Source organism: Prunus mume, linkage group LG3 (genome assembly GCF_029339155.1).
Source record: "Prunus mume cultivar Tortuosa linkage group LG3, ASM2933915v1, whole genome shotgun sequence".
Lineage (NCBI taxonomy): Eukaryota > Viridiplantae > Streptophyta > Magnoliopsida > Rosales > Rosaceae > Prunus > Prunus mume.
Genome location: NC_142700.1, coordinates 25,754,499 through 25,778,762, shown reverse-complemented (window position 1 = coordinate 25,778,762; position 24,264 = coordinate 25,754,499). Strand labels below are relative to the sequence as shown.

Genomic DNA, 24,264 nt, shown 5'->3' with positions numbered 1-24,264 from the left:
AAATAATCTTCCAAAATTTTAAAAGAAGAAGAAGAAGAAGAAGAATGGAAAATTATCTTAGTTTGCTCTAATAAAGTTCGAGGACATGCATAATTTTCTTTTTTGTCGAAGAGTAGGAGTTAGCCGCTAGCGGATGCAATAGAGAGAATTCTTTTTCCTTTTTTTTATTTTTATTTTTGGGTAAAGAAGAGAGGGAATGTCTATGCCTAGTGGAAGTCTAATATGCTTTTTCACGTAGGGTGTGGGGTTTAGTTCTTTTTATTTATTTGTTGGCAGCAATTGATGATTTTGAGGTTGATTTTGGGTGTGTTTCTAGTTTTATTGGGATTAGTAATATTTTATTTGGGTGGGCAGCCTAATCCTAATGGAGAATAGTTAATAATATTTATTTAGATGACATAGGCTAGAGTATTAATTTAGCTTTGAAAAAAAACAAGTTAACTAGGCTTGGTTAGGGTGCTAGTGGGTAGGTCTGTGGTCCTATAGTTTGGGGGTTTTATGTAGTTTGTTTTTTTTTAATTGAGGGGGTTAATTTCTACAAAGATCATAGTTAACGGCTAAAAATCCAGAAAGAAATGTCCAAAGGCCTAAGGTTACATATAAGTTTCCTTTAGGTTGCTCGACTTGGAAATTTCTCAACCCATATTTTCCCAAACTCTAGTTCGAATTAAGAATTTTAGATCATAATCCAAATTGCCTGAAATGCTGGATTGATTCGAGTTTTTTTTTTTTGGTCATGCTTGTCCAACGTACACAAAACCGCGTTAGGGTGGATTTTTTTGTCTTGGGGGGGAAAAAAAGTTTGTCTGTATCAGCAGTTGACAACAACATTGAAAGGAAGAAAATGTGGGGCTGGCTGGCTGAGGCTGACTGGAAGGTGAGAAAGAGAAACTGCTTTTCGCCATATCTCTCCTGATTTCACAAGGTACAAATGAAATCCGATCTAATCCAACCGCTCAAAACACACAACTAAAAAAGTGTGTGTCTGTGAAGAAGCCCAACCCAACCTCATAAAATAAAAATATAAATACATTATGATAAAAAATAAAAAAAATTACACTTTAGCGTGCGTTCTTCTTCAGAAAAATTCGATTCGAGGGTTTGCAATTGCTGCTGCAATGGCCACATTTGTGCTCTAATAATATTTTTGTGGCTTTGAAATCGAAATTGTAGAATGAGCGTCGCTCCGGCTCTAGCTCCCTCTTCCACTCCCAGCTCCAATCACTTGGTAATTTTGGCTTCGGCGGCCTACTACTCTTCCTTCTTCAACTGTAAACTGTAAATTCAAAAATATAAAAAATTAAAAAAATTATAGCAAATGTACTCGAGCAATTTGAAAGGCTTCATACTGGCTGTGGTCTCAAGCGCCTTCATCGGCTCCAGCTTCATCATCAAGAAGAAGGGTCTCAGGCGTGCCGGCGTCAATGGTCCTCGTGCCAGTAAGTTTCCTCGCTCCTTTCCCTTTTATTTGATCAATTTTTTATTTATCTGTATATCAATTCTTTTCTTTCTTTTTCTAATTATGATTTGATTATTTGATTAATTACTGATTTTTAATTTGTGAATTTTCGTCAATTTGTTTTCGTTTCGGTTTCATGGTAAATGCATAAAAAGGTGTCGGAGGATATGGGTATCTGTTAGAGCCCCTATGGTGGATAGGAATGATAACAAGTAAGTGACTTTTCTCTTCTGCTATTCATTTTATTTACCCCATTTGTTCTTCTGGTTCATTTAGTTTTAGGCTCTGTTTGTAATTTTAAGAGATTCAAGATTTTTTTTGAGAAGAAACAAAATTTATTGAGCAAAAGAACACGGAGGTGGATAAGGCAACCAGCACCAAAGACACAAAAACAACACAGAGAAAAACAAACAGCACCAATCCCCCCCAAACTAACAGGGAGGAACACAACCGAAAAACCTCAAAACAACACACCCCCCACCCCTCAGCTAACCGATGCTGCCATATCCCTCATAATAGTGGAATAAGAATAGTCTTTAAACACCGAAGCCCACAAAGCTGCCCAGTACTTAACTCTCAGCTGTTAGGACTCGATGTCCTAGTTGGTTTAGGATTGTTTTAGGAAAATTAGAGGTATACCAATTCTTGTCCTAGAGGGATTAGGAAAGAATTTCAGTTTTCCTTATTCAATTCAGATTTGGATTTCTAGAAGTCTATTAGGATTTGGATAGTGTAATTTCCTAATACTTAGGAATAGGTCAGCCTTGGGACATGTAAAACTCTCTATAAATGTGGCAAGGCTTATTTTAAAGAGAGGAAAACAGCCGACAGCCAAGAGTTTTGAGATTAGTTCTACAAAGCCTCTATTATTAATCAAGGAGCTGATTTCTCTACCTAGAGAAATCACAATTTAACTCTATCCCTAAAGCATCACTCACTAACACCCACTCCCTTATAGTCTTCAAAAATTCTCCTATTACGCTCCATCCAAATGTTCCAGAAAACAGAGTGGATCAAACAACCCCATAAAGTTGAAGCGCGCTTCCCCTTTCCCCAAACCACAAAGTGAGAACAGAGGAAATCAGAGCACCCTTTCGGAATCACCCAAACAGTCCCAACCTCCCTCCACAAAAGCCCCCAAAGACTTAAGGAAAACGGGCAATGTAAGAAAAGGTGGTCCACATTCTCCTCACAATGCTTGCACAAAACACACCATTGAGGAGATAAATACATAAACGGTCTCTTCCTTTGGACTAGATCCAAAGTGTTAACTTTCCCAAGCGCCACCAACCAAACAAAGACTTTGACCTTAGGGGGAGACTTAGCCTTCCACACAAGAGAGAAGGGATGAAAGGTCACAACCCTCCCCTTGTTGCGCAAAAAGGACTGAAAGGACTTGCAAGTGAAAGAACCCGACTCCTCAAGATCCCACCTTCTCCTATCCCTTTTAGAAACACACAATCTGAATCCTTCCAGAGTTTCCAGCAACTTAATCACCTCGACAGTCTCCCTTTCGTTCAGATTTCTCCTAAACCCAAAATCCCAATTATGAGGAAAAACCTGAGAATCAACAAAACAGTCAATGCTTAAGGAATGCTTTGAAGACAGCGCAAACAAGTGCGGAAAAGAGTCCTTCAGCAACCCCTCCGTCACCCACCTATCCTCCCAAAACCTGACCCTATTCCCATTTCCCACCTCGAAACTGCAGCACTGTAAAAAAGATTGGTAACCCGCCAAAATATCCTTCCAAGGGTTAAGAGAGGTAACCGTAGTAGCGGGATTAGCATCCCACCCATTAGTAGCTGACCCATACTTGCTTTTAACCACCGAAGCCCAAAGAGAGTTAGGTTCCATGGGGAAGCGTCGAAACCATTTGGCACGCAAAGCTTCATTCTTTTCCTTCAGAGAACCCACACCAAGCCCACCTTCCTCCTTAGAAAAAGCCACCCGCTCCCATTTAACCAGATGATCCCTCTTTCCTTCCTCCTCACCTTCCCATAAAAAGGATCTCATAAGCTTCTTCAAGATTGTTATGCCATTTTTCACTTTCCCCAACTTGCCCCCAGCTATGCTATGTTATTGAAAATTTTATTTTCATAGGGGTTTAGTTTACTTCAGCCATTTCATTTCAGTAGGAAATTGGAATTTGCCATTGCTTTATTCATTTCCCTTTTCCTCTGCTAGACGGACTTGAATGTTGAATGTTGATCATAATCGTAATTTTGGACAATTCACAGTGGTTGTTGGAGAGATAGCCAATTTTGTAGCATACATTTACGCCCCTGCTGGGCTTGTGACGCCGCTTGGTGCATTGAGTATCATTGTTAGGTGCGCTTGATTTCCCAATTCTATTACATATCTATAATATTATACATACATGTTTACAAATCAATCATCAAATCTTATTTCTGACAAGTTGAACTGCCTATGAATATGCGTAGTGCTGTTTTAGCGCATTTCTTGTTAAAGGAGAAACTCCAGAAAATGGGAATGTTGGGGTGCCTTTTATGCATAGTGGGTTCGACTGTGATTGTACTCCATTCACCCCAAGAGCGTTCTCTCAGTTCTGTGGAAGAAATCTGGGAGTTAGCAATACAACCTGGTATGCTGCTTAAAGGTTAATAACTAATGGATGCTCCTCTCTCCTTCCTTCCTACTAATTTTTTCGCTTTCTCGCCTCCAGCATTTCTTTTGTATACAGCCTCGGTGGTGGCTGTAACATTAGTCCTGATATTGTATTGTTCTCCCCGCTATGGACAAACCAATATACTGATTTATACAGGAATCTGCTCTATGATAGGATCATTAACAGTAAGTTGTTCTACTGTTTGTTTCTGCAATGTGCATGAACAATTACCATACATCACTTTTGAATTGACATTTTGTGGCGTTCTCATTTGTGATTAGTATTTCCATATTGCAGGTCATGAGTGTAAAAGCAATTGGCATTGCTATAAAACTCACATTAGAGGGTACAAACCAGCTAAAATACTTCCAAACATGGATTTTTGGAATGGTTGCGGTTACCTGCATCATCACTCAATTGAATTATCTAAACATGGTTGGTATCTTGTTATGCACTATTCTAATGCAACAGGAGAGCTTTGTGTAATTTTCGTTTCTATTTCTTTAGTACTTGTTTCCTCGATAATTATCCATCTGTCTGTTTTCTCTTAATTTTGAATTTTGGATTCTGTTTATAAAAAATAAAAATAAAAATCTGAGAGGGTAATATTTAAACATGAAATATTAGAAGACTGTTGAATGCTGTTCAGATTATTACCAAATGTTTACTTCTTCAAAAATCTATGTAGAAGCCAAAGTTCTGCTTCAAATCCCTCTTCCACCATACTTTCAATCTAATTTTTGTTGGAATTGTAGAGTTTGGTGAAAATGGAATTATATTATTCTTGAGTTTGGTGAAAATGGAATTATATTATTCTTCTCTCATAGAGCTGTTAAAACTGATTTACAAGTGTTTCTAACAAGGCTAGGAAAAACAAGGAAGGGAAGTTGTCACAAAGTCAACTGTTACCACTAATTACAGCCAATTGATAAGTACCTTATTTATGAAGTGCATGTATGAAGTGCTGCAATCAATCCAATTGATAAATACCTTATTTATATTTTCTGTTTTGGTCAGAAATGTGTGAACTTTTTAGCTGGTTTCTCACTCTGGTGTGGTTGCAGGCATTGGATACTTTCAACACAGCAATTGTTTCTCCTATCTATTATGCTATGTTCACCTCTTTTACAATATTTGCCAGTGCAATAATGTTTAAGGTATCATCACGTGAACGTGTTGTGTTTGTGTGTGAGTGTTTGTTATAAATCTAATGTATGTAATCTTTTGGTAGGATTATTCTGGTCAAAGCGTGACCAGCATAGCATCAGAACTTTGCGGGTTCATCACTGTGTTATCTGGGACTGCTATATTGCATAGTACACGAGAGCCAGATCCACCTTTAATTACAGGTTTGTATGTGGTGCATCAGACTTTTGAAGATTTATGTGTGTTAAAATGGCAGTGGCCTGCATGTCTTTTTAAAGATTATGTGTGTTAAAATGGCTGTTGCTTGATATATGATGCGTAAGCCTTATTAACTTCTGTTTGTTGGTCCAAAGGCCTACATAACAGGGATTTCTGTACCCCCTTTGAAACCTTTTCCCATTGTACGGGTTTGAATCTTGAAATCATAAGCCAATTAGCTATAAAAAAATTGAAGTACTCAACATAAAAGCTTAAGCTGTTAAGTGGAGAAACTCAGTAGGGTATATATAGCTTTGTTAGAAGCTTAGCCCATCAGTTTGGGGCTAGTGCTCAATAAGGCTGTATTTCATATAACACAGTATTTCAGACTTGAGAGACTTCATTACGTTTGCAGGACTATACCACCAGTCCATAGGGCTATTGACTCAACAATACAGTTAATATTTACTAATAGTTAGCTATTATTAAAGGACGATGAATGCGTAGTTGAATATTAAAAGATGGCAGGGCATTATGTTCTGAAGTATTTTTCTTGAAATTTGATTAACAATAAATATTATATGGAGAGGCCCATTGGAAAATTATTAAAATGAAGACGTGCATTGCCTAAGGGCTTAACCTTTTTTTTTTAAAAAAAACAAAAATCTACTCAGCACAGTAAAGAACCCGTGGATGTAAGGATTTACAGAAAAAATTATCCGAGAAGTAAACACTGAGAGGTTCCAATTTGGAGTTTGAGGGAATCGTGGGGATTTCAAACCAAAGAGATCAAAACTGGGAGATTCCTCCACCGAGTCCAATAATGAGATAGTCCAGTATCAAGGAAGTTGGGAAGCTGGTGTGGGTTTGGGGAGTTGGATGTTGAAAGGGAAGTTGTGCAACTGAGTTTGAAGCTAGTGATTCTGTCCTGGATGGTTGGGACAGCAGTCTAGATTGGGATCGAGAGGCATTCGAAAGCTCGGAGGGTGAGAATTCTTTGGAATCTGAAGGTAGCAAAGCTCGTTCCAGTGGCCCTCATGGTTGCAGGAAGCTAGTTTAGAAGAGTTTTTGGCTGGACAGGATCTTCACAGAATCACGGCCTGTCAAAGAAAAGATTAGATGGTATGCCCCAACCTTAAACATTTATCCAATTCATATCTGCCTTCCTCTTCTTTGCGAGTGGATCTCTTCAAATTTAAGAGTAGGGGGGTGTGGAGGGTGTGGGCAAGTTTTTTTCTATGCCAAAATGTCCCAGTAACATCCCTATGAAGTGTTAGTCTGAAAGGAAATTGAATGGATCTTGCTTACTACAACAGCAAATGCATTTGTGTAAAGTTATTATGCCACAGTCTGTGGATAAACAGAGACAGATTTGTCAAGTATTCTACTCCAAACAAAACTTTGGCTTTAGAGAGGGCTGATGGTGCGTTGGAAGAAAATAAAATTTCTAAGAAGTTGAATGGGGAAAAAGGTAAGAAAGATGGGGAGTTGGAGGCTACTCAGGAAGTGGATAGGATGTTTGATCAAGAGTTGATTTCTCATTAAAAGAAATGGAAGAGAGTGAACAGTGGGAAAAGGAAGAAGGGTAGGAAACAGTTACAGAGCCTAAAGAATTTGCATTCTGGAGTTCCAATGAGATGAGCGGTGTGAAGGGGAGAGGGACGAAGGAATCAATTTGTCAGAGTATGATTAGTCAGGATCTGGGTAGCAGTATGAAAAGGATGCAATTATGGAGATTTTCTTAAAATCACGCGTAGTTATCTTGCAAGAAACAGAGGGAAATTGGAATTGGTAAAAGGTTCAGTGCATCTGGAGGTCTAGCTTTCAAGGATGGGTGTTTTGATATTTTTTCAGTTTCAATTATAGTTGGATTTTCTAATGCTGGGGATTGTTGGCTCGCCTGAAGGTACTTTTCAAGGCATGGCAGAGGCAAAATGCCTCAGGTTGTCCACTCTTTGATGAAATGCTCCAAAGTCATAAGCCTTTCTCCTGAAGGGTGCCTTCTTCACAATAGCGCAAGAGGCTGATTCCTCTTGGGAAGACCCTTTATATCCTCTTCATCCATCCCAAGAAACACTAAAGGAACTCTGAATCTAAACTAAAATAACACCTCTGGAACCCTTGGCCCTGAACAAACCCCGTCTTGGAGGCAGTTTTGGCAGCAACTCAGTGGCTATAGGGAACTTTTGGCAGATCTAAGGGGTTTTGTTGTGTTGTTGGCAGGTCTAAGGTTTTAGTGGTGTTATCAACTGGTTGAAGAGCCAGAGGCAAAAGAAAGTAATGAGGGAGAGGATGAAGAGTTTCTTCGAGAGTGGAGATATTATTTACTTGAACATAACATCACTCCTGCTCTTGCACCCAAAAAAAAAGGCTCTGCCCTTTCTTGAAACACCATTTACCGTATCAGTTACTTAACCAACAACATTAGTGGAACCCCAAAACATGAAATGTACGAAGTTTGAATCCAAGTAGTTTCCTACCTAACAAGTGAGAAAATAATTGGCCAATGCTAGGCTCCTGACCAGTAAGGAGGAACTTCCTCCGTATAGTTAATGTGGCATATATTGATTGGAATAAATTGGTGAAAGTGCTGAGGCCCACCTCATCAAATTACTTTTTATCAGTAATATGATGCCCCGCCCTTTCATCAATTTATGTGCCATGTTACTGGTGAGGACACCTCCTCACCAATCAGGAGCAGTGTTTTCAAAGGCGTTTCCCAGGCATGACTTGAGTGCACCTCAAAGTGAGGCGAGACCCTATCGCCTGAGGCATTAGGGTGTTTAAGAATTTGCCAAAAAGGCGGTAGTGTTATTCAAGAAGGTGTATGCTCGGGATAAAGGGCAAGCCACAAACACTCTGAGGCGCCTCTGCATATCTACTTCCTGCAGATCTTCTTCTATTACTTATATCAGGGGATGATCTTTTTAGAATTTTAGATTTCTTCTTCAGATTATCTGGCATTTTGTTTTCTGCCGTTGTCTTATTAGGTTTGGAGTTTCTCGGTGGTCTGTCAGTTTGCCATATTTTCTGTACTCTGTATACTGATAAAACAGTAGAACCATCTTCGTTGACATCCTTATTTCCTAAATAGTAGAGCCATCTAATTTCATGGCTTATTTCCTAGCTCCCATTACCTAACTTGAGGTTCACTAACAAACCTTAGAGAAAAAGACAGTATTTAATAAGATAGGATAAAGACTCCTAATACTATAGGACTTTTGATAAAACTAGATTTTTCAAGGTATCTTCATACTATACTTCTAATGATATCTTCATACTATATGTTGATCAGGTGTTCATCATTCTTCAAAATTAATTTTTTACCTGATGGCTGGCTAGATTTTTATAAGGATTTATGCTTGAGATGAAATTATGTAGGCTTCAATTATATTTGCAGTACTTCTGTCTTTAATCCTGTAAATTATTTTTACATTTGACTTGAATTGGAACATGCAGATTTGTACACACCATTATCTCCCAAGGTATCATGGTACATCCAAAGTAATGGGGAATGGAAGCAGAAGGATGAGGATGGTTCAACGCCTAATTTCATCACAATTCTTCGGCAAGACTACTTCAAGTAATGGAATATGCTTGAGACACTAACTTCTTGGTTGCAGCTCATGATTTCAGTGTCCAAAGGTCACCCCAATTTCATCACATTTTTCCAGCTTGAAAACAAGAGAGATGCTTCGGACAGTGAAATTGCTCATGAATGCAAAAATCAAACAATGCCATTCTGCTGAGATTTTTTCAGCTTACTATTCAAATTTTGAGTGATGTATTGCGCAATTGTCAAATAGCAATAGTTTTAGGGAGTGAGTTCTTCATTTTTCATTTTTATAGACAAGGATCCATCTTTGGATGATCCATATCCGGCTTATAGCTTTGTAATTTGATTTAATTGGTTTATATAATTTAATTCAATCGATTTGCTTAGCATTTATAGTTGAGGCAGCAACTAGATGTTCTTTTTAAATGATCTTTCACCCTTAACAGGAGGAAAGCAAAAGCGGATTCGAAAATTTGTAACATCTTTGACCTTACTAATCTTGCTATTCAGATGCATACAAGTTTAGCAATATTGTGGAGTTCTTAACAGGGTACTGGCATAGTCAAAGGTGGATGAAGGGGGTTGAGTTCTTCACTTGAGACCAATCAGTAAGGTTATTTCTAAAATCATTGTGGGAAGACTCAGACCTCTGATGTGCAAGTAGGTTAGCATTAACCAGGTTAGTTTTGTGCCCGGTAAGACAAATATTTCACAACATTTTTATTGCTCAAGAAGTGTTTTCACAGATTTCAAATGCAAAACTGGATATGTTGCTGGGAAAATTGATCTGTCCAAGGCCTATGACAGAATAGAATGATCTTTCATTGGGCAAACGCGTTGTGTGAAGAATGTTGCTCGTAAAATCATTGCGAAAGGGGAGGTTACTGATGGTTTTCAGCCTCAAAGTGTTAGGCAAGGTGACATTGCTACTGCTAGAGTGTTAGTGGAGTGGAAAGCTGTCATAGGTGCTACGTAACAATGATTTTATTCTTTACAGATGTTCATAAGACTCCTTTAACAACAATGATTTCTGCTCAGAAGACTCAGACCTCTTATCTTCTCCCATTTGGTCTTTACAGATGATTTTATTCTTTTTAGTGAGGCTTCTGAGCAGAAAGGCTTACCTTTAATCCAATCTGTCACTTCATCCTTTCCTTTATTACATTATATATGCTTACTGCTAAGCTTCCTTGTGCTAAGGCTATATGTGTGAAGAGCTTGATAAGGTTAACATAAAATTCATTTGGTTAAGTATTGTTTGGGCAAATGTAAGTTAGGCCAGTTGGTTAAGGGAGTGTGCCTGCCCATCCCTCTATTGGTATTGGATAAAGAATTTCTCTACAAACATTGGTATTGGAGGGGGAGAGAGAGAGAGAGAGAGTTTCTACTCACTGATTTCAATTCTCATCCAAAGATCATGAATTCATAGTGTTTTATGGAGTTTTACACACCGATTTCAATTTGTAGGGGTCTTTTTATTCCAGCAGCCTGACGAATGGGCTTGGGCTGCTAAAAAGAGAAACAGGTGAAATTACCCCCTGAGTCTGAGTTCAGAAATCAAGCTCCAAGGATGCTTTGAAAGGACAGTAGGGCCTTAGGAAACACCTTGGTTATCTTCACCGACAAAAATAATGATTGCTTACAGATAATTTCTTAGTGCTTACAGGTAAAATTTTAGCTTGGCATGAGAGGCTTGTGGCATGGGAGCAAAGTTACCATGAGTTTAGCACTAAAGAGAAAACTATGTGTTCTTGGGAGAAAGAAATGGTGTCCAGGTAAGAGAGGAAAGGTTTGCAATAGGATTTGGCTAAGAGGGAAGGGAGAGAAAGGAAAGGGTAGCTTGAGTATTTCTTCCAGTAGCTTGACAGTGACTCTGTCAAATGTTAGAGCAATCTGCCAGAAGAGGGAAAATGGGGAGAATTGTGAATATTGCACGAAATTGCTGGGTTTTGTAAGTAAGAGAGGAAGCTTGCTCTTTAGTTGTGGATGATTTTTGTTGGGTAGAAGAGGCCCTCTTTATAGCAGCTGGAAGCCATTCTTTTTCCAAGAAACCGTAATGGCTTCTATCTCATTTTGTTAAGTCTTTCTCTTCCTTTCTCCCCTTATCCCTTCAATCATCCTATTTTGGTAAAATCTACTCTGCTCCTTTACACAAAATCAGGGATTTTGGGGGCTCAAGGTCCCTGCCTTAGTGAAGAATTCCTATTTTTAGACATCCCCCTTCCTCTCTTTTCTCCCCTCTTTCATGGTCAGATCTGATAAAGGAAAGAAATGGGTATACATGTTGGTTCGAAGGATGATTCCCACTTTGTGCGCCAACATCCCATGGTTCGCTAGGTTTCTTGCTTGAAACTTGTTCCTTCCCACGTGTTGGAGCCTCCCAGTGGCTCTGCACACATGGCCTTTCAATCTTCACCCGTGGCTTTGTTTTTTATCCAGCTGCTGATGGTTTTGCAGATATTTATTTTATTTATATGGGCCTTCTAGAACAATGGGTTGGCTTATCAAATAAACGGGCCAACTTCACCAAGTTTTGGCCCATTTTGTTGAGGTGTTGGGCTAATTTTGGTTAAGCTAATGAGCTATTTTGACTAAGGTAATGGACTATTTTGGTTGGGACATTTTCTCTTTTGTGCTCACCCATATGTTTGGGCCTAAGAAATGGGCGTGAGTTCCGAGGCTCACAAGCAACCCGGAACTTCCATTTCTTGGCCCATCAATGGGCCTCATGACAACTTATTACCATTCATACCACAACCCACTCAAGCAAGTCCCGGGTATTTGAGTGGCTTGGGACCCACTTAAGCTTGTGGCGTGATTGGGTGCGGAATAATAATTCCTTACTTTGTGTGACATGTCGTTTGGCATGCTTCAATTTTATTGTCCTTGAAGAGGGACCGGTGCTTAGTTTAGCATGAGATTGTATTTTATAATATTATTTCAGTCCTTGGCATGGCAAATTATTTATTTAGCATGACACGTGGACTATGACTTGTATATGACGAGTCTTCGTGTACTCCGATATGTGACTTTTCTTGATACAATATCATATTGGACCGAAAACTTATTTGGGCTCAACCATTGACTTTTTTGGGCCTCAACACAATTCTCATCCAAAGATCATGAATTCATAGCGTTTTATGGATTAGTCATCTCTATTTTATGCCCATAATATTTAGATTCAGAACGGAGTTAATATATAGAGAGAAATTTGAACCCAAAGTAGTCTTTCCGAGCACAAAACACACCTCCCCAAAATCACCTCCCCCCTAAAAAAAACCATATAGATACCCTTCCCTTCCCTTTGTCACCACCAACCAACTTAACATATTTAACAAACCCAGCATGACTTAGTTGTACAACCCATGCAATAGCAGTTACCAAATTTATGTAATGTAAACATATTATGTAGTAATGATTTTCTTACTCCACTCCCTCCTCTCTATGTGCATGTGCAGAGAAAAACTTACGTGGGGTTGTTCATGTCACGTGACAGTATTGAGTGGCATACTAATTGAGTTAAAAGATAACATATATTCATATTAATGACTAATTATTATTTCTTTTAAGCACATGCCTTTCTTTTATAACTAGATTGTTTTGTCACTCAGCACTACTATTATGTAGAATTGTAAACGGATTTAATTCGGATCGGATATACCTCAATCCAAATCCGTATTCATTTATAATCGAATTATCGAATTGAACCTATCAATCCATATCCATTGCGCATCAAATTCGGACAAGTCTACTATCATGTGGTATGAACAATCCTATAACTAAAAAATAAAAAATTCTCCCATATATATACATGATACATACTAAGCCCCAATATACAAGTTATAACTTAAAGTGAATGGTTAACCTCTAAAGAAATGAGTGGGTCCCCAAAATACATCTTTATTCGGTGCAGATATAAGATTAAAAATATTATTATTAATCTCAAACCAAAACTTTATAATGTGCAAAGCAAAATGTGTAATTGAAATAATAACTTTTCATGCGTAGAGTAGCAAAGATCATCCAGTATGATGAGAAGTCTTTTTTAATTTTTTATTTATAACGATGAGAATGAGAATTCTAAGTCTCTCAAGTAAAAGCAGGTTGCATTAATTATGTCAGATTCTGTAGAGCCACAAGTTCAATACACCTTGCCATAAGACCACAATTAGAAGAAAAACAAGACATTTAAAAACGCTGGTGTCTTAGAAACTATGTTGAATTGGGTTAGGTTTCTTGACTTTTTTTTTTTTTTTGGGTAAAAGGGTTAGGTTTCTTGATTATACATCTGACTATGATGTTATTATTTTGTTATACTTTTTTTAATTTTTTTCTTTTTAAAAGTCATTTTGGTGGTTTGGAGTGACTGGTGGGTGAGCAGAAATGAACTCAGTTGTATAAAAATATGAATCCGAATTATGTTTTGTAACACCTTTGATGGGATGGTTGCATAATTTATAATTTCTATTATTTTTATTTGGTAATAATTTTCATCTGAATAAACATACTACAGAAAAAATAGATGTATATTTAGAAAATACAAATACGTAAAATTTCATTTATTAAAATAGTACAATCCAGTCCTGCACTAAACACATGGTACAACTCATTCGAGCTTCTAATAAGAAATATGATACAACACCAAATGATACAATTGTACACAAAACAATACTAGTACAATTCCATATGATACAGTATAATCTGATTAAAACAGTAGAGTCCAATTTGACATACCATATATGCCTTAATTGGTTCTGAGGACATGAACAGCTAAACCCTATTCCCCGTCACCGATTTGCAACTTTGAGCATGTTGCGCATAGGTGGTCCAGTATGAGGCATTAAAACATATTGAATCTATCCTCTCTGCAATCCATCAGAACCTAGGAAAATTTGTTGGGAAACAAAAGCAGATGGTGGGAGTGGGAGATATGTGACAGAACTTTCGCAACTGCAACCAATCGTATTTTCGGTTGGAATGGCAGCGAGGTCAGCTGAGCCATAAAGAACATTATTATTACCTGAACTTGAAGGAACCATGGCAGTTTGATAAGAAACTAGTGGAGTATGTTGAGCAATTACATTGCTCAAGGCGTCAACTATCGTGCTGCCCATGGGAGCAACCATGGGAGCAAACATGGGAATTTGACCCGAAACTAGAGGAGCATTTCAATTCCCTATTACTTCACCATTTCCTCCCAAACCAACTAGTTGTGCTCTTCCAACCCAGCCATTGGCATGTTCTCTTCCTTTCCCTTCTTCCAGTTTCCGTGCTGTTCCCAACCTTGAGTTTGCTGTCCTCCTCTCCAACCTTCCCCTTGCTGTTTTTCTTTCAATTGTTTACTTACCCGCATCCTCTTGGTCTGGTGACCGTTGAGGGGAACAGCAAGATTAGCTTTACTTTCATCGTTACTTTTGGTATCAATTTGCCTCGGAACAATAGATACTGAATCCGACCCAAACAAAAGATCAACTAACTGGTGTCCCTGAATATGGCCATCAGAAAAGGATAAAAGGTGACAAAGAGAAGAATGAATACATCCATAAATCTCTTTAAATTGTTCTCTTCCTACTGCCCTTGCAACATTTTGAGATGGATCTGTGAAATCCTCAACCTGTTGGAAGATGTAGTTAATACACATTCAACACAATGCGCAACAACATAACCTAGATTTAGATTTGGGTTCAAGGGGCATGAGTCATGAAATTACACTTATATATTGAGTATCCCATAATTTTGATGTCCAAGATCCTTGATACAGGCTTGCACATAGACCTTTCTGCCAAAGATTTTCAACCGAGGCCACCTGCAGAGCAGCAAGCAATAACATAAACTTCAGTTCAGAGAACAAATCAGCTTAATTGTATGATCATCGTATCTTCCCTTTGACAATCAAATTGTCACTTTAAAATATCCATCATTTTTCTAAATTTCAACTTGAAGTGCAGTTACCTTGACTAACAGGGTAATGAAAAGATCTGCCAGGGATTCTTTATTGCCTTTTCCAAACTCCAAATAATTCTTCACTCTCTTCACCACAATTACAGGATCGGTTCCATCTGTAACATGCCGAGGCAACTAAACTGTAAAAAATGAAGTGATACCTACCACTGTTTCTAATTAACAACTTCGAAACCAGAAAGGCAATACTAAAACTGAATGTCGAAACAAGCAAATGGGGAAGAACTACTTTATGTTCTGGTCTTGAAAAACAATAAAAACATGATCAACTTACTAATGAATCCTTTGGATATGTGTTGAATTCATTTGACAACTGTTGTTGGCTTCATCATATTTACCTTTCCATTATTCCCAAAACCTCAAATTGTTAATATGTGGGCCAACAATTATTGTACATCTACAAATCCTTGTTGCCACATCACTGTGTCATTTAGAGTTTACAGCCAACTTTGTCAGCCAAATAAAGGAGGTTGTGACTACTACAAGCTACTTAGCAATGAATTAGTAGGCAAAACCCAATTGATTTTTAGAAAAATTCCAGCTCTTTGTTATCATAGATTACGGAAAGATTATGTCAAACGAGATCATATAAATTCTTGTAGTGGAAGGTAAAATATCTTTCTTTGAAAAAATATCAGTCTAAGATTTGGACCAAATCACTTGATTACCAAGTTCTATCATTATCTAGCTTTTACAGAGGCTCCTCAGAGTTATCACCTTCGAACAAAGTACAAAATGGAGGTATTATTGGCGGATCTCGAGTCTGCAGGAAGTTTAAAGAAAATAAACATTAACTAGAAATGATATATACATGGACATTATATGAATCATCCCTTCAGAAAGGAATCCCTAGATACTGAATACGATAAAAAGTGCCAAGAAAAAGGGTGAGACGTAGGACAGTGAAAGAATTTATTTTGACAGGAAATGAAATTTCATTAAATGGAAAAACAATTACAATATGGTGGACAAGATATATAGTGAGACTAAAAATCTAAAAACCAGCTTATGCTATTAACACTACCACATACAACAATAAATAGTGAACATCCAATATGACAATACAATAAAGCTAAAGAACAGCACCATTCCAATCAGACAATACTTTTTAAAAAAGGACTACCCCAACCTCTGAAGAAACTTAAGCCCATAATGATTCCCAAAAGCAAACTCTCAGCAACAAGTGGTCCAGCTCGTCACCCCTCAAACCCTCACAAATTCCTTTTGTTTCTCTCCATTCAAATTACCCAAAAGAGAGCCAACATTACACACCTCCCTACCGCCAGGCCTCTTTTCCACCCTCCAAATTGTGCTTCTCATGCAACAACGCCACATGTTCACCTAGAAGGACCCCACACAGCTTTCTCCCAAAACAGCCTTAGCCAAAGAGCTAATGCCATTGGACAATGCAAGGACATATGATTCAAACTCTCAACCCCTCCTTTGCAAATCACACACCATTTAGGGAAAGAAAAACAAGTCTTCTCCACTCAAGGGTATCACACATATTAACCTTTCCATGAACAATAATCCAAACTAACATCCACACCTTAGGAGGAAATGAAAGTGAGGAACATCATATTTCTAGACAATGCTTCAAGGAATGGCGGAGGGTGAGTAGACACAAGATTGGGGAGGTTACAACATACAAACTTCTGAGCAAATTGAATTTTCTAAGAGAAATAATCAAGGCATGGAATTTGGAAGTTTTTGGAGATACAAAAAAGAGAACAGGAAAGTGGAGGGCAGAATAAAAGAATAAGATTTGTTGGATTGAATGGAGGGAGATTGTCAGAGGAAGGCCAGAGTGAGAGAGCGAGATCAAGGAAGAGATCATGATGAGGGATTTAATATGGAAAAGATCGTGTGGAGGCAAACGGCAAAACTGGAGTGGGGAAAAGAGGAAGATGGAAATACAAGGACGTTTCACAAGTTGGCAAATGGGAGGAAGAAGAGAAACATGATAGAGAGATTGGGATTGGGTGATGGGACCATAATAGAGGATGATAGAAGGATTGAGGAAAAACTAATTGTCTTTTCAAAAATATTATTCAAAAGAAAATGGTTTAAGGCTGAGTTTGGAGGGTTTGGATTGGAAGCCTATAATGTAGTTAATAAGACGAGCGGTTTTCGAGTGCTGCCCTTGTATCAACATTTTTGGGGATTTTAAAGGAGTAACTCTTCCCACATAAATGCAGCGTTATCCAAATTCGGATCACACAAAATAGTTTCTTATATAAACTTACTAAAATCCTTCGTACTCCATCACTCTTCCCTCATTTTCATATTTTGAGACAAATCTTGTTACATTAAAATCTCCCCTCATCCACCACCTTTGACTACAAAGCCCATAAAGATCAGTAAGCTCTTTCCTCAAATTACCCCTCTCCAGTGGCCTACTAGGGCCGTACACCCTGAGATCCACCACTCCACACCATTATGCCCCTTTATGTTTATTAAACCTGAAAGCTCACTTTGGACATATTCTGCAACCCTAACCAGTATGTCCCACACAAGTATATGGTGCAAGAAAAAAGAATTATTTAGTATTTTATTCAGTGGATGTATCTTGTCAACAGCCAGTCCACAAGAGAATCCCAAAACAGGAGCAAACCCCTTTTCTCTCATACCTTATTCCAAAACTACTTCAGGCCCTTTGTTTTCAATATTATTCTGTCTTTGATAACCAGTCAACATATAAAACCTTTCAACAGTGAAAGCCCCAGCACAAGCAATTGATAATAACCACTACAGAGCATGTTACCATAGAAATATGGGCAAGTGGGTTTACCTGCAGATGAAAAGCAACCAATTGTATTATGCTTAAAGAACTCAGAGTTCGATCTTTGGGACTATTTATATTATGTGCTTTTGCCCAGGCTTTCATCTGAAAAGGGAGAAAAAGATGTTATGGTATGTTTCATGCCCATAAGATGCTAAATATTATTAATAACCTGGACAAAATAATAAGATTACTAGAGTTCCTTTCACCTCAAAACAGTGAAAAATAAATAAAATAAAGAAATAAATAAGATGATAAGACTATCCCTCATCAACATGAAGCCCACTACAAATTATTGCAAGAACCTTTATGATTTTTCAAATAATTTTTCTCAAGGATATAATCTTTGCCACAACTTGAATGATAGAGGACTTTCATATCAATTCATTGTTTTGGGATTTTCACTTGTATAGAGTTTTTTTTTATTTTAATGATTATATGTTAGAAGGAAGCTGACACATTTTCAAGACATACAAGATTTCAAAGATGAGGCAAGCGCGTACTTTGTGCAAATTTGAGGTTGAGAGCATTGCTCGTTGTTAAGATTAGATCGTCCAACTCAAATCCAATTGTAATGGGTGGAGAGGCTCAAGATTTTACATATTGCTCTGCAAGGCTTTAAAATTTTAATGTGAGATTTTCACAACAATCAAATTTGATTTCATTGTCCTTGCACTTAACAATTTTTCGTCCACTGCTATTCTGATAGCTGAGGCTAGGAATCTAGGTCATATTAAATGTTTGAATGGCGTGTGTTTGGCCATGAAGTTAATATTCTTGGATACTTATTTGATTATTTGGGGGTTTTGGCTAATAAGGCGATAACTCTTTAGATATCACACGACAAATAACTCAGTTAGATAAAGTTAGTTTACTTGTTTAGGGTGAAACCCTGCCCACCCTGATGTGTTTTGTCAGCATATCTTTGAATTATTTTGATGGGAAGACATAACAACACTAGGAAAGAAGCGTGAAGAGCCCCAACCTAAGCTATGGCAATTGCATGAAGAAATAGATTTGAACCAGGGCTAGGGTACGGTAGGTTCAGGTGGGATACGAAGAGCTTTTAGACAGAAGAAGCCTATTTCCTGTCAAGGAAAAGGGGGTTTTGTTTCTTTTCCAGAGTTTTAAGTATTTGGACTTGACATTCACTAAAGCACATTCAAGCAATTTCTTGGGCTGTGCATTCCCAGATATTTTTAGTGAAGTTTAAACCTATGAGCATTCAGAATTTCATACTTAATAACATTTTTCAGATATCACAATAATCTTTTATTCCCTCGAAAACTCAAGGTCTTTCTAGAGCAAGATTATCCTCGTCCAATTGTGAAATCACATTAGCCTCAACCTAATATATATATAGTGCAATTCAAATGGGAAATATCATCAAAACTGTCATGCCACAAATGTGAGAATGTTATTAAAGCAGCAAAATACACCCAAACAAAAACCTTAATAGAAGTTCAAGAAAGAGGTGATAACCCAGCAAAAATAAAAATTGGCCCAGGGACTTCTTCTTACACCTCGATATCCAATTTCTAGCCTCCCAATACGATTACAAAATAAGAAAGAAAAACAAAATTCCACTTTAAAAAAATAAGAAAGAAAAACAAAAACCCAAACTCCCCGGGGGCACCTCCCCAGTTCACTGTGGACTCCCCAACACCACCACTCTCTCTCTTTCCCTCTTTCTCACCTGCCTCTAGGTTGACCTCCAGATCCCTGGCCACCATAGAGGCACTGGTCAGAGAGAGAGATAGGAGAAGATAAGATAAGAGAGTAGGCGGAGGAGGCCGGCAGTTGAAGGGAAGGGGAGAAGGGGTGCCAGATTTGAGGTTGGTTTTTCCCTTTTTTTTTTCTTTTTTAAATTTGAAGTTTCTAATTTAAAATTTTAGTGGGAGGGTAAAATTGAATTTCAAGGAGAAAAGAAAAGTTGGGTCAGTTTATATTAGATGCAAAATATAAATAAAATAAAATAAACGCAAATGTTGTTAGTTTGGCAAGGTTAATAGTAAGGGAAATGTGCTCCTTTTCTAACAAGGCATCAGATATGTACTTATATTTTCAATTACCAGAAAGCTCAGTTTCTGAAACCTTTCATCAATTCCAGAAATTATGTGGAGGATCTTGGATTTTTGAATGCCATCCCTGTTCTCAACTGATAAATCACATTCGATCCCAGTTCCACAATCAATAAATTTGATAATTGGCACCCTAGCAGTCATAATTGCTTGCACACCAATGACATGCCCTTCCCCTACAGCATAAAAATACATAATTGACACGGGAATAGAATGTGATAATTAGCGTACTTAAGACATCAAAACTCAAAAGTCACTTACACTTCTGATATTACAAAACGTGTTTACCCTAAGGTCCATATAACTGTAGCTGTCAGCCAAATATTTATACAAACAGAAACATCTCAAATACCATCTCAAGAGGAAAAGAAAAATACTAAGATATGTAATAACTCTTGAACAGTTAGAAACATTACGTTTACAACACTATCAACAATCATATAGACATATGCAATTTACTAAAGGCGTTTATCTACTAATCAATTTAGCTTTAGAAATCATTTCCAATTGTTGATATTGCAAAACATCAAACTTATAGTAATTCAAACATAAAATGCATTTGCAAATTCTTATAGGATATATCACACCACCACAAATAAAATGACTCATGGAGTATAAACACATACATGCAATAGGGTGTCTGTTGTGTGATACAAGGAGGAAAGCTAGTGAAAACCTAAGTTAAGGACTTAAATTGAGGGCCACATGCAGGCACACCCTGCAATGTGGTCTCATCATCGTTTTTGGTCGAAGCAACATCTCTGCCAAAACTAACCAATTGGAAACCATTAAGTTACTTGGCTGTGATCAAATGTATACGCGAGTAGAGTGTTCCAATAAACATTGAAATTATCATAATGGCAATCAAATGTGATGAGGACATCTTCGTCAAGCCTGTTATTTACAAACGAAAGAGATGGAAGAGGAAATTATTAATTAGTTTCCTAATTTATTTGTTAGTTTTCTAGGTTCTCTAAGTCTTCCAGATTTCATTAGGATTTCTAGTTTTTCCAGATTTCCAAGTTTCCTGTTTTATTTGGATTAGGATTTCTTTCCTAGAATATGTTTAATTTGCCTTCTCACTCTAGGGTAAAATTATTACAAATACCCCTTCTATGTAATTCATGATGAAAGCTGAGTTATTGAGATATTGAGAAAAGTTTATTTTCCAGAGATTGGAGACTCCTTGGTGTGAAGCCAAAACCCTGGAGTGATTCCAGACATATCTTTATTTGTTCTATTTTCTGTTTTCCATTGTTTTCGCTTCCTCTAAACTACCTAAATCTACAATTAACCCGTGTCCTACATCAAAATGGCCAAACAATTTTCAGGTTGGCTGATCTTTTTTCTAGGATGATACTTGAAGGGGCACCTAAAAAATTGCAGGGTGGAAGATTCAGACAATTCCTAATTGAGTTTCTCATATATGGATCTCCTTTGAAAAAAAAAAAAAAAAAATTTAATTGCCAAATTGGAATTCGTTTGACGAGCTAATTATGATCAACTAAAAAAGGTGAACATGGTGTTTACCATACCATTGAAATGGTAATGATGATAATCAATGGCTAAACCATGTCCAATTTGGCTAATGTTAAAACACTCATTCTATCAGTGTTCTAATAACAATTAGAAAGAGATCTTACACACCCATTGGCATGGCCTCACTCACAAAGAAAATAAGTAGGAGCAGACTCAGGTAAAACTCTGTGTCTGTGTGCGTGTGTGTGTGTTGATTCAAGAATACTGAAGTGTAGTTCGAGTGGAAACAGCACCAAAAGCAAAAGTGTAAGAACTACAACTTTATGTGATTCTACATTCAAGGTGTCTAATCATGAGACAGAAAGTAGTAGAAAATTTTAAACGTTCAAAAATTACTTTGAAGAGAGTAAAACTTTTTTGCAAACTTCCGTAGGGTTTTGATCTTCATATCTCGAGGAAAAGTGCCTACAATGTTACCGAAATTAACAGATAGGTCTAGGTCACTTCCAATACTGAACATATCCATTACAAAAGAGCCAAATCCCTCCACAACAGGAGAATTGCCAGAATTTCCTGAAAGAAAAAGGTAAATAGTGCTGAATAACCAATGGTACACGAAAGGGAGTACAATTAAGAATAAAACTGAGATGGAATACGACATGGACCAAGAAAAAGTTAGAAAGTCCCTTAACAGAAATAACAAACGCAGGCTGACATGTTTAATGGAGCATAAATCGGGATATTAGAGTGGAAATTTATTCAGTGAGACTAAACAGCTCAAGAAGAATAGTAAGAGTGCTTTTTAATTCCAATCTATTGTGGAATTGCACTACCTTGACCTCTTTTTAGGTGCTGTGGTGGGAAACAAATGGAATAAACTATGGGAGAGAAGAGGACATGACTTCATTTGGGATAAAATCGGATGTTTTCCTTCACTTTGGCCTTCCATACCTCATTATTGTAAGGATGGCCCCTTGGGTTGATAGTCTTGATCAGGTCTGGGGTTTTGTTGTTTTTTCTTTGCTGTTCTTGATATTCGGTTTTGTCTTTATCTCTCCCATCCTGTTTGTACTCTCTTTTTCTTTCTTTTATACATTCCTGTCTCTTATAAAATAAAATAAAAAGAACAGTAACCATGTAATAATTTCTATGCTTGCTGAATTTTATATATAATAAGAATGTGCTCCTATTGTCTAACCTTTCAATTAAGATTTGTCAGCCTAAAATTATATTGGTGTTGGGACAATTTCAGTGCAACACTTTATGAGGGGAAAACTTAGTGTCTGGAATTGACATATGGAGATAATAGGTGACAAGCTGGGCAACTTAGAGCATGGAAATAAATGCTTCAAGTTTCCACTTAAGCCCCTCAAATCTGACAAATTCAGCATGAAACGGCAGCCAAGTTGTATGTCAATTGCTAAAGCAAGTTGTGTCACAAAAACTTTTGATAAGCTGCCACTAAAGCAAGCAAGTGGTGGCAATCAAGCATGATATTTCAAACCCACTTCCAGAGTCTACATATACTATACAAAAGACAACGTGCAACAATCTGGGGTATTGCAGAATCAGCATGCCTATCGTCGATGAATATATAGGTATCTGGCACCAAAGTGTAGATATTTTGGATTGTCCAGCCATTCAATCCTAATGTGGCAGTCCAACAAAATGGTATAGAGTAAATAAGTACCACAAAGTTTAAGACGAAAATGTATCTATCCCAACGAATTTGCATTAGGGTCACAACAAAAAGGGAAAAGTACAAGAAGAAGGCCAATCCAGGGACTTGAACAATTGAAAAATAATAACTATAATGAACTTAAGCTTGTGGGAAGAGAGTGGCATGAACAAAGATAAGAAAGAAAATTTACCGTATAATTCTTTTGTGATTGCATTCAAAATACGAATCAAATCTCTTCGATTATGATAATCAATCGGCTTTGGACGGCGAATGGCATACGCATCATTAAGTAGTGTATCAAGCTTAGATATAAATACAGGGGTAATGGGGTATTTTTTTAATCCTTGTAACTCGAGCTTCTTTGCTTCATTTAGCAGCTCTGGAATCAAATTCAAAGTACTTGAATGAGTCACTAATTCCCACACAAAATAATGATAATAATCTTCTAAATGAAGCAAAGAAGCTCGAGTTACAAGGATTCACCAACTATCCTATAGAATAGAGAAACAAAATGTGCATTTTCATAGAACTCTGCGTCCCTTGAAAAAGTTAAATACTGCACTCACCTGTTTGGCTTAATCCCATGGTTCCTGACTTCCTTCTGCAGTAAACGACTAGTTGATTATCGATCTAATTCAACTCTGCCAAAGCCCAAAATCAAACATAAATAAGAAAAGTTAAAAGATTATGAATACTGCATGTGTAAATGTAATTGTACGGAAAAACCCAAAAAAAAAAAAGGGTTGTGCAATTACTGAGGAACAAGAAATGGATAAAAACCTTGATTTGGAATTGTTCAACTCAGAACTGAAAAGCTTGTAGATGGTTGTTGTTCATTCATGCCTCTTTTGAGTACGCAGAGAGGCAGAGAGAGAGAGAGAGAGAGAGAGAGAGAGAGAGTCCTCCGCTTGATATTGGTTAGTGTTTACGGCTCCAGTCCAGGGCCAGCCAGCGTCAACAGCGAAGAAGCGGATTTTTATCAACTCTCCACTGCTTTTGGTTTTGGGGATTTTTGTTTTTTGCTTTTCCGTCTGCTCCTTGCTTGCTAACCCTCTACATTTCTTTCTGTTAGGCCACGTGTGGACACCAAATTTGTTTCTTAAAATCAATTGCATTTTAACACTACCAATTAGTTTCCGCATCGGGCCCAATCTGTAATGTTAATATGCAATTGCAAGCTCCCTAAATCTTAAAAACTTCATTTAAAAAAAATTAAAAATCAGAAAAATATATCGAAAATTGCTACAAACTCTTTATGACATTATCTTCGATTATAAAGATCTAAAATCATGATT

The 24,264-nt window shown here is 37.4% G+C and overlaps 2 protein-coding genes across 8 annotated transcripts; one reads left to right on the top strand and one right to left on the bottom strand.

Moving 5' to 3' along the window:
* Positions 1 to 957: 957 nt before the first annotated feature.
* Positions 958 to 9,378, top strand: LOC103327178 (putative magnesium transporter NIPA6). Of its 3 annotated transcripts, none has more exons than XM_008229471.2 (9): positions 958 to 1,439; positions 1,615 to 1,671; positions 3,697 to 3,787; positions 3,901 to 4,061; positions 4,143 to 4,270; positions 4,383 to 4,520; positions 5,150 to 5,242; positions 5,317 to 5,434; positions 8,889 to 9,378. In XM_008229471.2, exons 1-9 carry the CDS (start codon positions 1,319 to 1,321, stop codon positions 9,014 to 9,016), a joined length of 1,035 nt encoding a protein of 344 aa, XP_008227693.1. In that variant the 5' UTR covers positions 958 to 1,318; the 3' UTR covers positions 9,017 to 9,378. The 3 variants fall into 3 exon arrangements, with proteins under 3 accessions (XP_008227693.1, XP_088904996.1, XP_016648714.1); XM_016793228.2 differs by having other exon boundaries at positions 1,323 to 1,439; positions 3,644 to 3,787; XM_089048870.1 differs by lacking the exon at positions 5,150 to 5,242 and having other exon boundaries at positions 959 to 1,439.
* Positions 9,379 to 13,514: 4,136 nt separating this feature from the next.
* LOC103327179 (protein HESO1-like) lies at positions 13,515 to 24,023 on the bottom strand. 5 transcript variants are annotated; one of them, XM_008229472.2, is made up of 10 exons: positions 23,750 to 24,023; positions 23,536 to 23,610; positions 23,160 to 23,348; positions 21,685 to 21,861; positions 19,801 to 19,985; positions 17,738 to 17,833; positions 15,664 to 15,709; positions 14,938 to 15,044; positions 14,696 to 14,791; positions 13,515 to 14,599 (listed from the first exon to the last, which is right to left on the bottom strand). In XM_008229472.2, the coding sequence occupies exons 2-10, from the start codon at positions 23,552 to 23,554 to the stop codon at positions 14,192 to 14,194; spliced, it is 1,323 nt and encodes a 440-aa protein (XP_008227694.2). In that variant the 5' UTR covers positions 23,555 to 23,610; positions 23,750 to 24,023; the 3' UTR covers positions 13,515 to 14,191. The 5 variants fall into 5 exon arrangements, with proteins under 5 accessions (XP_008227694.2, XP_008227695.2, XP_008227696.2 ...); XM_008229473.2 differs by lacking the exon at positions 21,685 to 21,861 and having other exon boundaries at positions 23,750 to 24,022; XM_008229474.2 differs by lacking the exon at positions 23,160 to 23,348 and having other exon boundaries at positions 23,750 to 24,021.
* Between the last annotated feature and the right edge of the window lie 241 nt (positions 24,024 to 24,264).

What these genes read in the sequence shown, in the direction of transcription:
- LOC103327178 (XM_008229471.2), top strand. Translation starts at nt 1,319, where the DNA reads ATGTACTCGAGCAATTTGAAAGGCTTCATACTGGCTGTGGTCTCAAGC. An exon ending in GGAGTTAGCAATACAACCTG is followed by an intron (nt 4,062 to 4,142) that starts GTATGCTGCTTA and finishes TCTCGCCTCCAG; the next exon opens with CATTTCTTTTGTATACAGCC. An exon ending in CCAGTGCAATAATGTTTAAG is followed by an intron (nt 5,243 to 5,316) that starts GTATCATCACGT and finishes ATCTTTTGGTAG; the next exon opens with GATTATTCTGGTCAAAGCGT.
- LOC103327179 (XM_008229472.2), bottom strand. An exon ending in AAAGTTTTACTCTCTTCAAA is followed by an intron (nt 19,986 to 21,684) that starts GTAATTTTTGAA and finishes TTTATGCTGTAG; the next exon opens with GGGAAGGGCATGTCATTGGT. An exon ending in TTCAGAAACTGAGCTTTCTG is followed by an intron (nt 17,834 to 19,800) that starts GTAATTGAAAAT and finishes CTCCCTTTTCAG; the next exon opens with ATGAAAGCCTGGGCAAAAGC.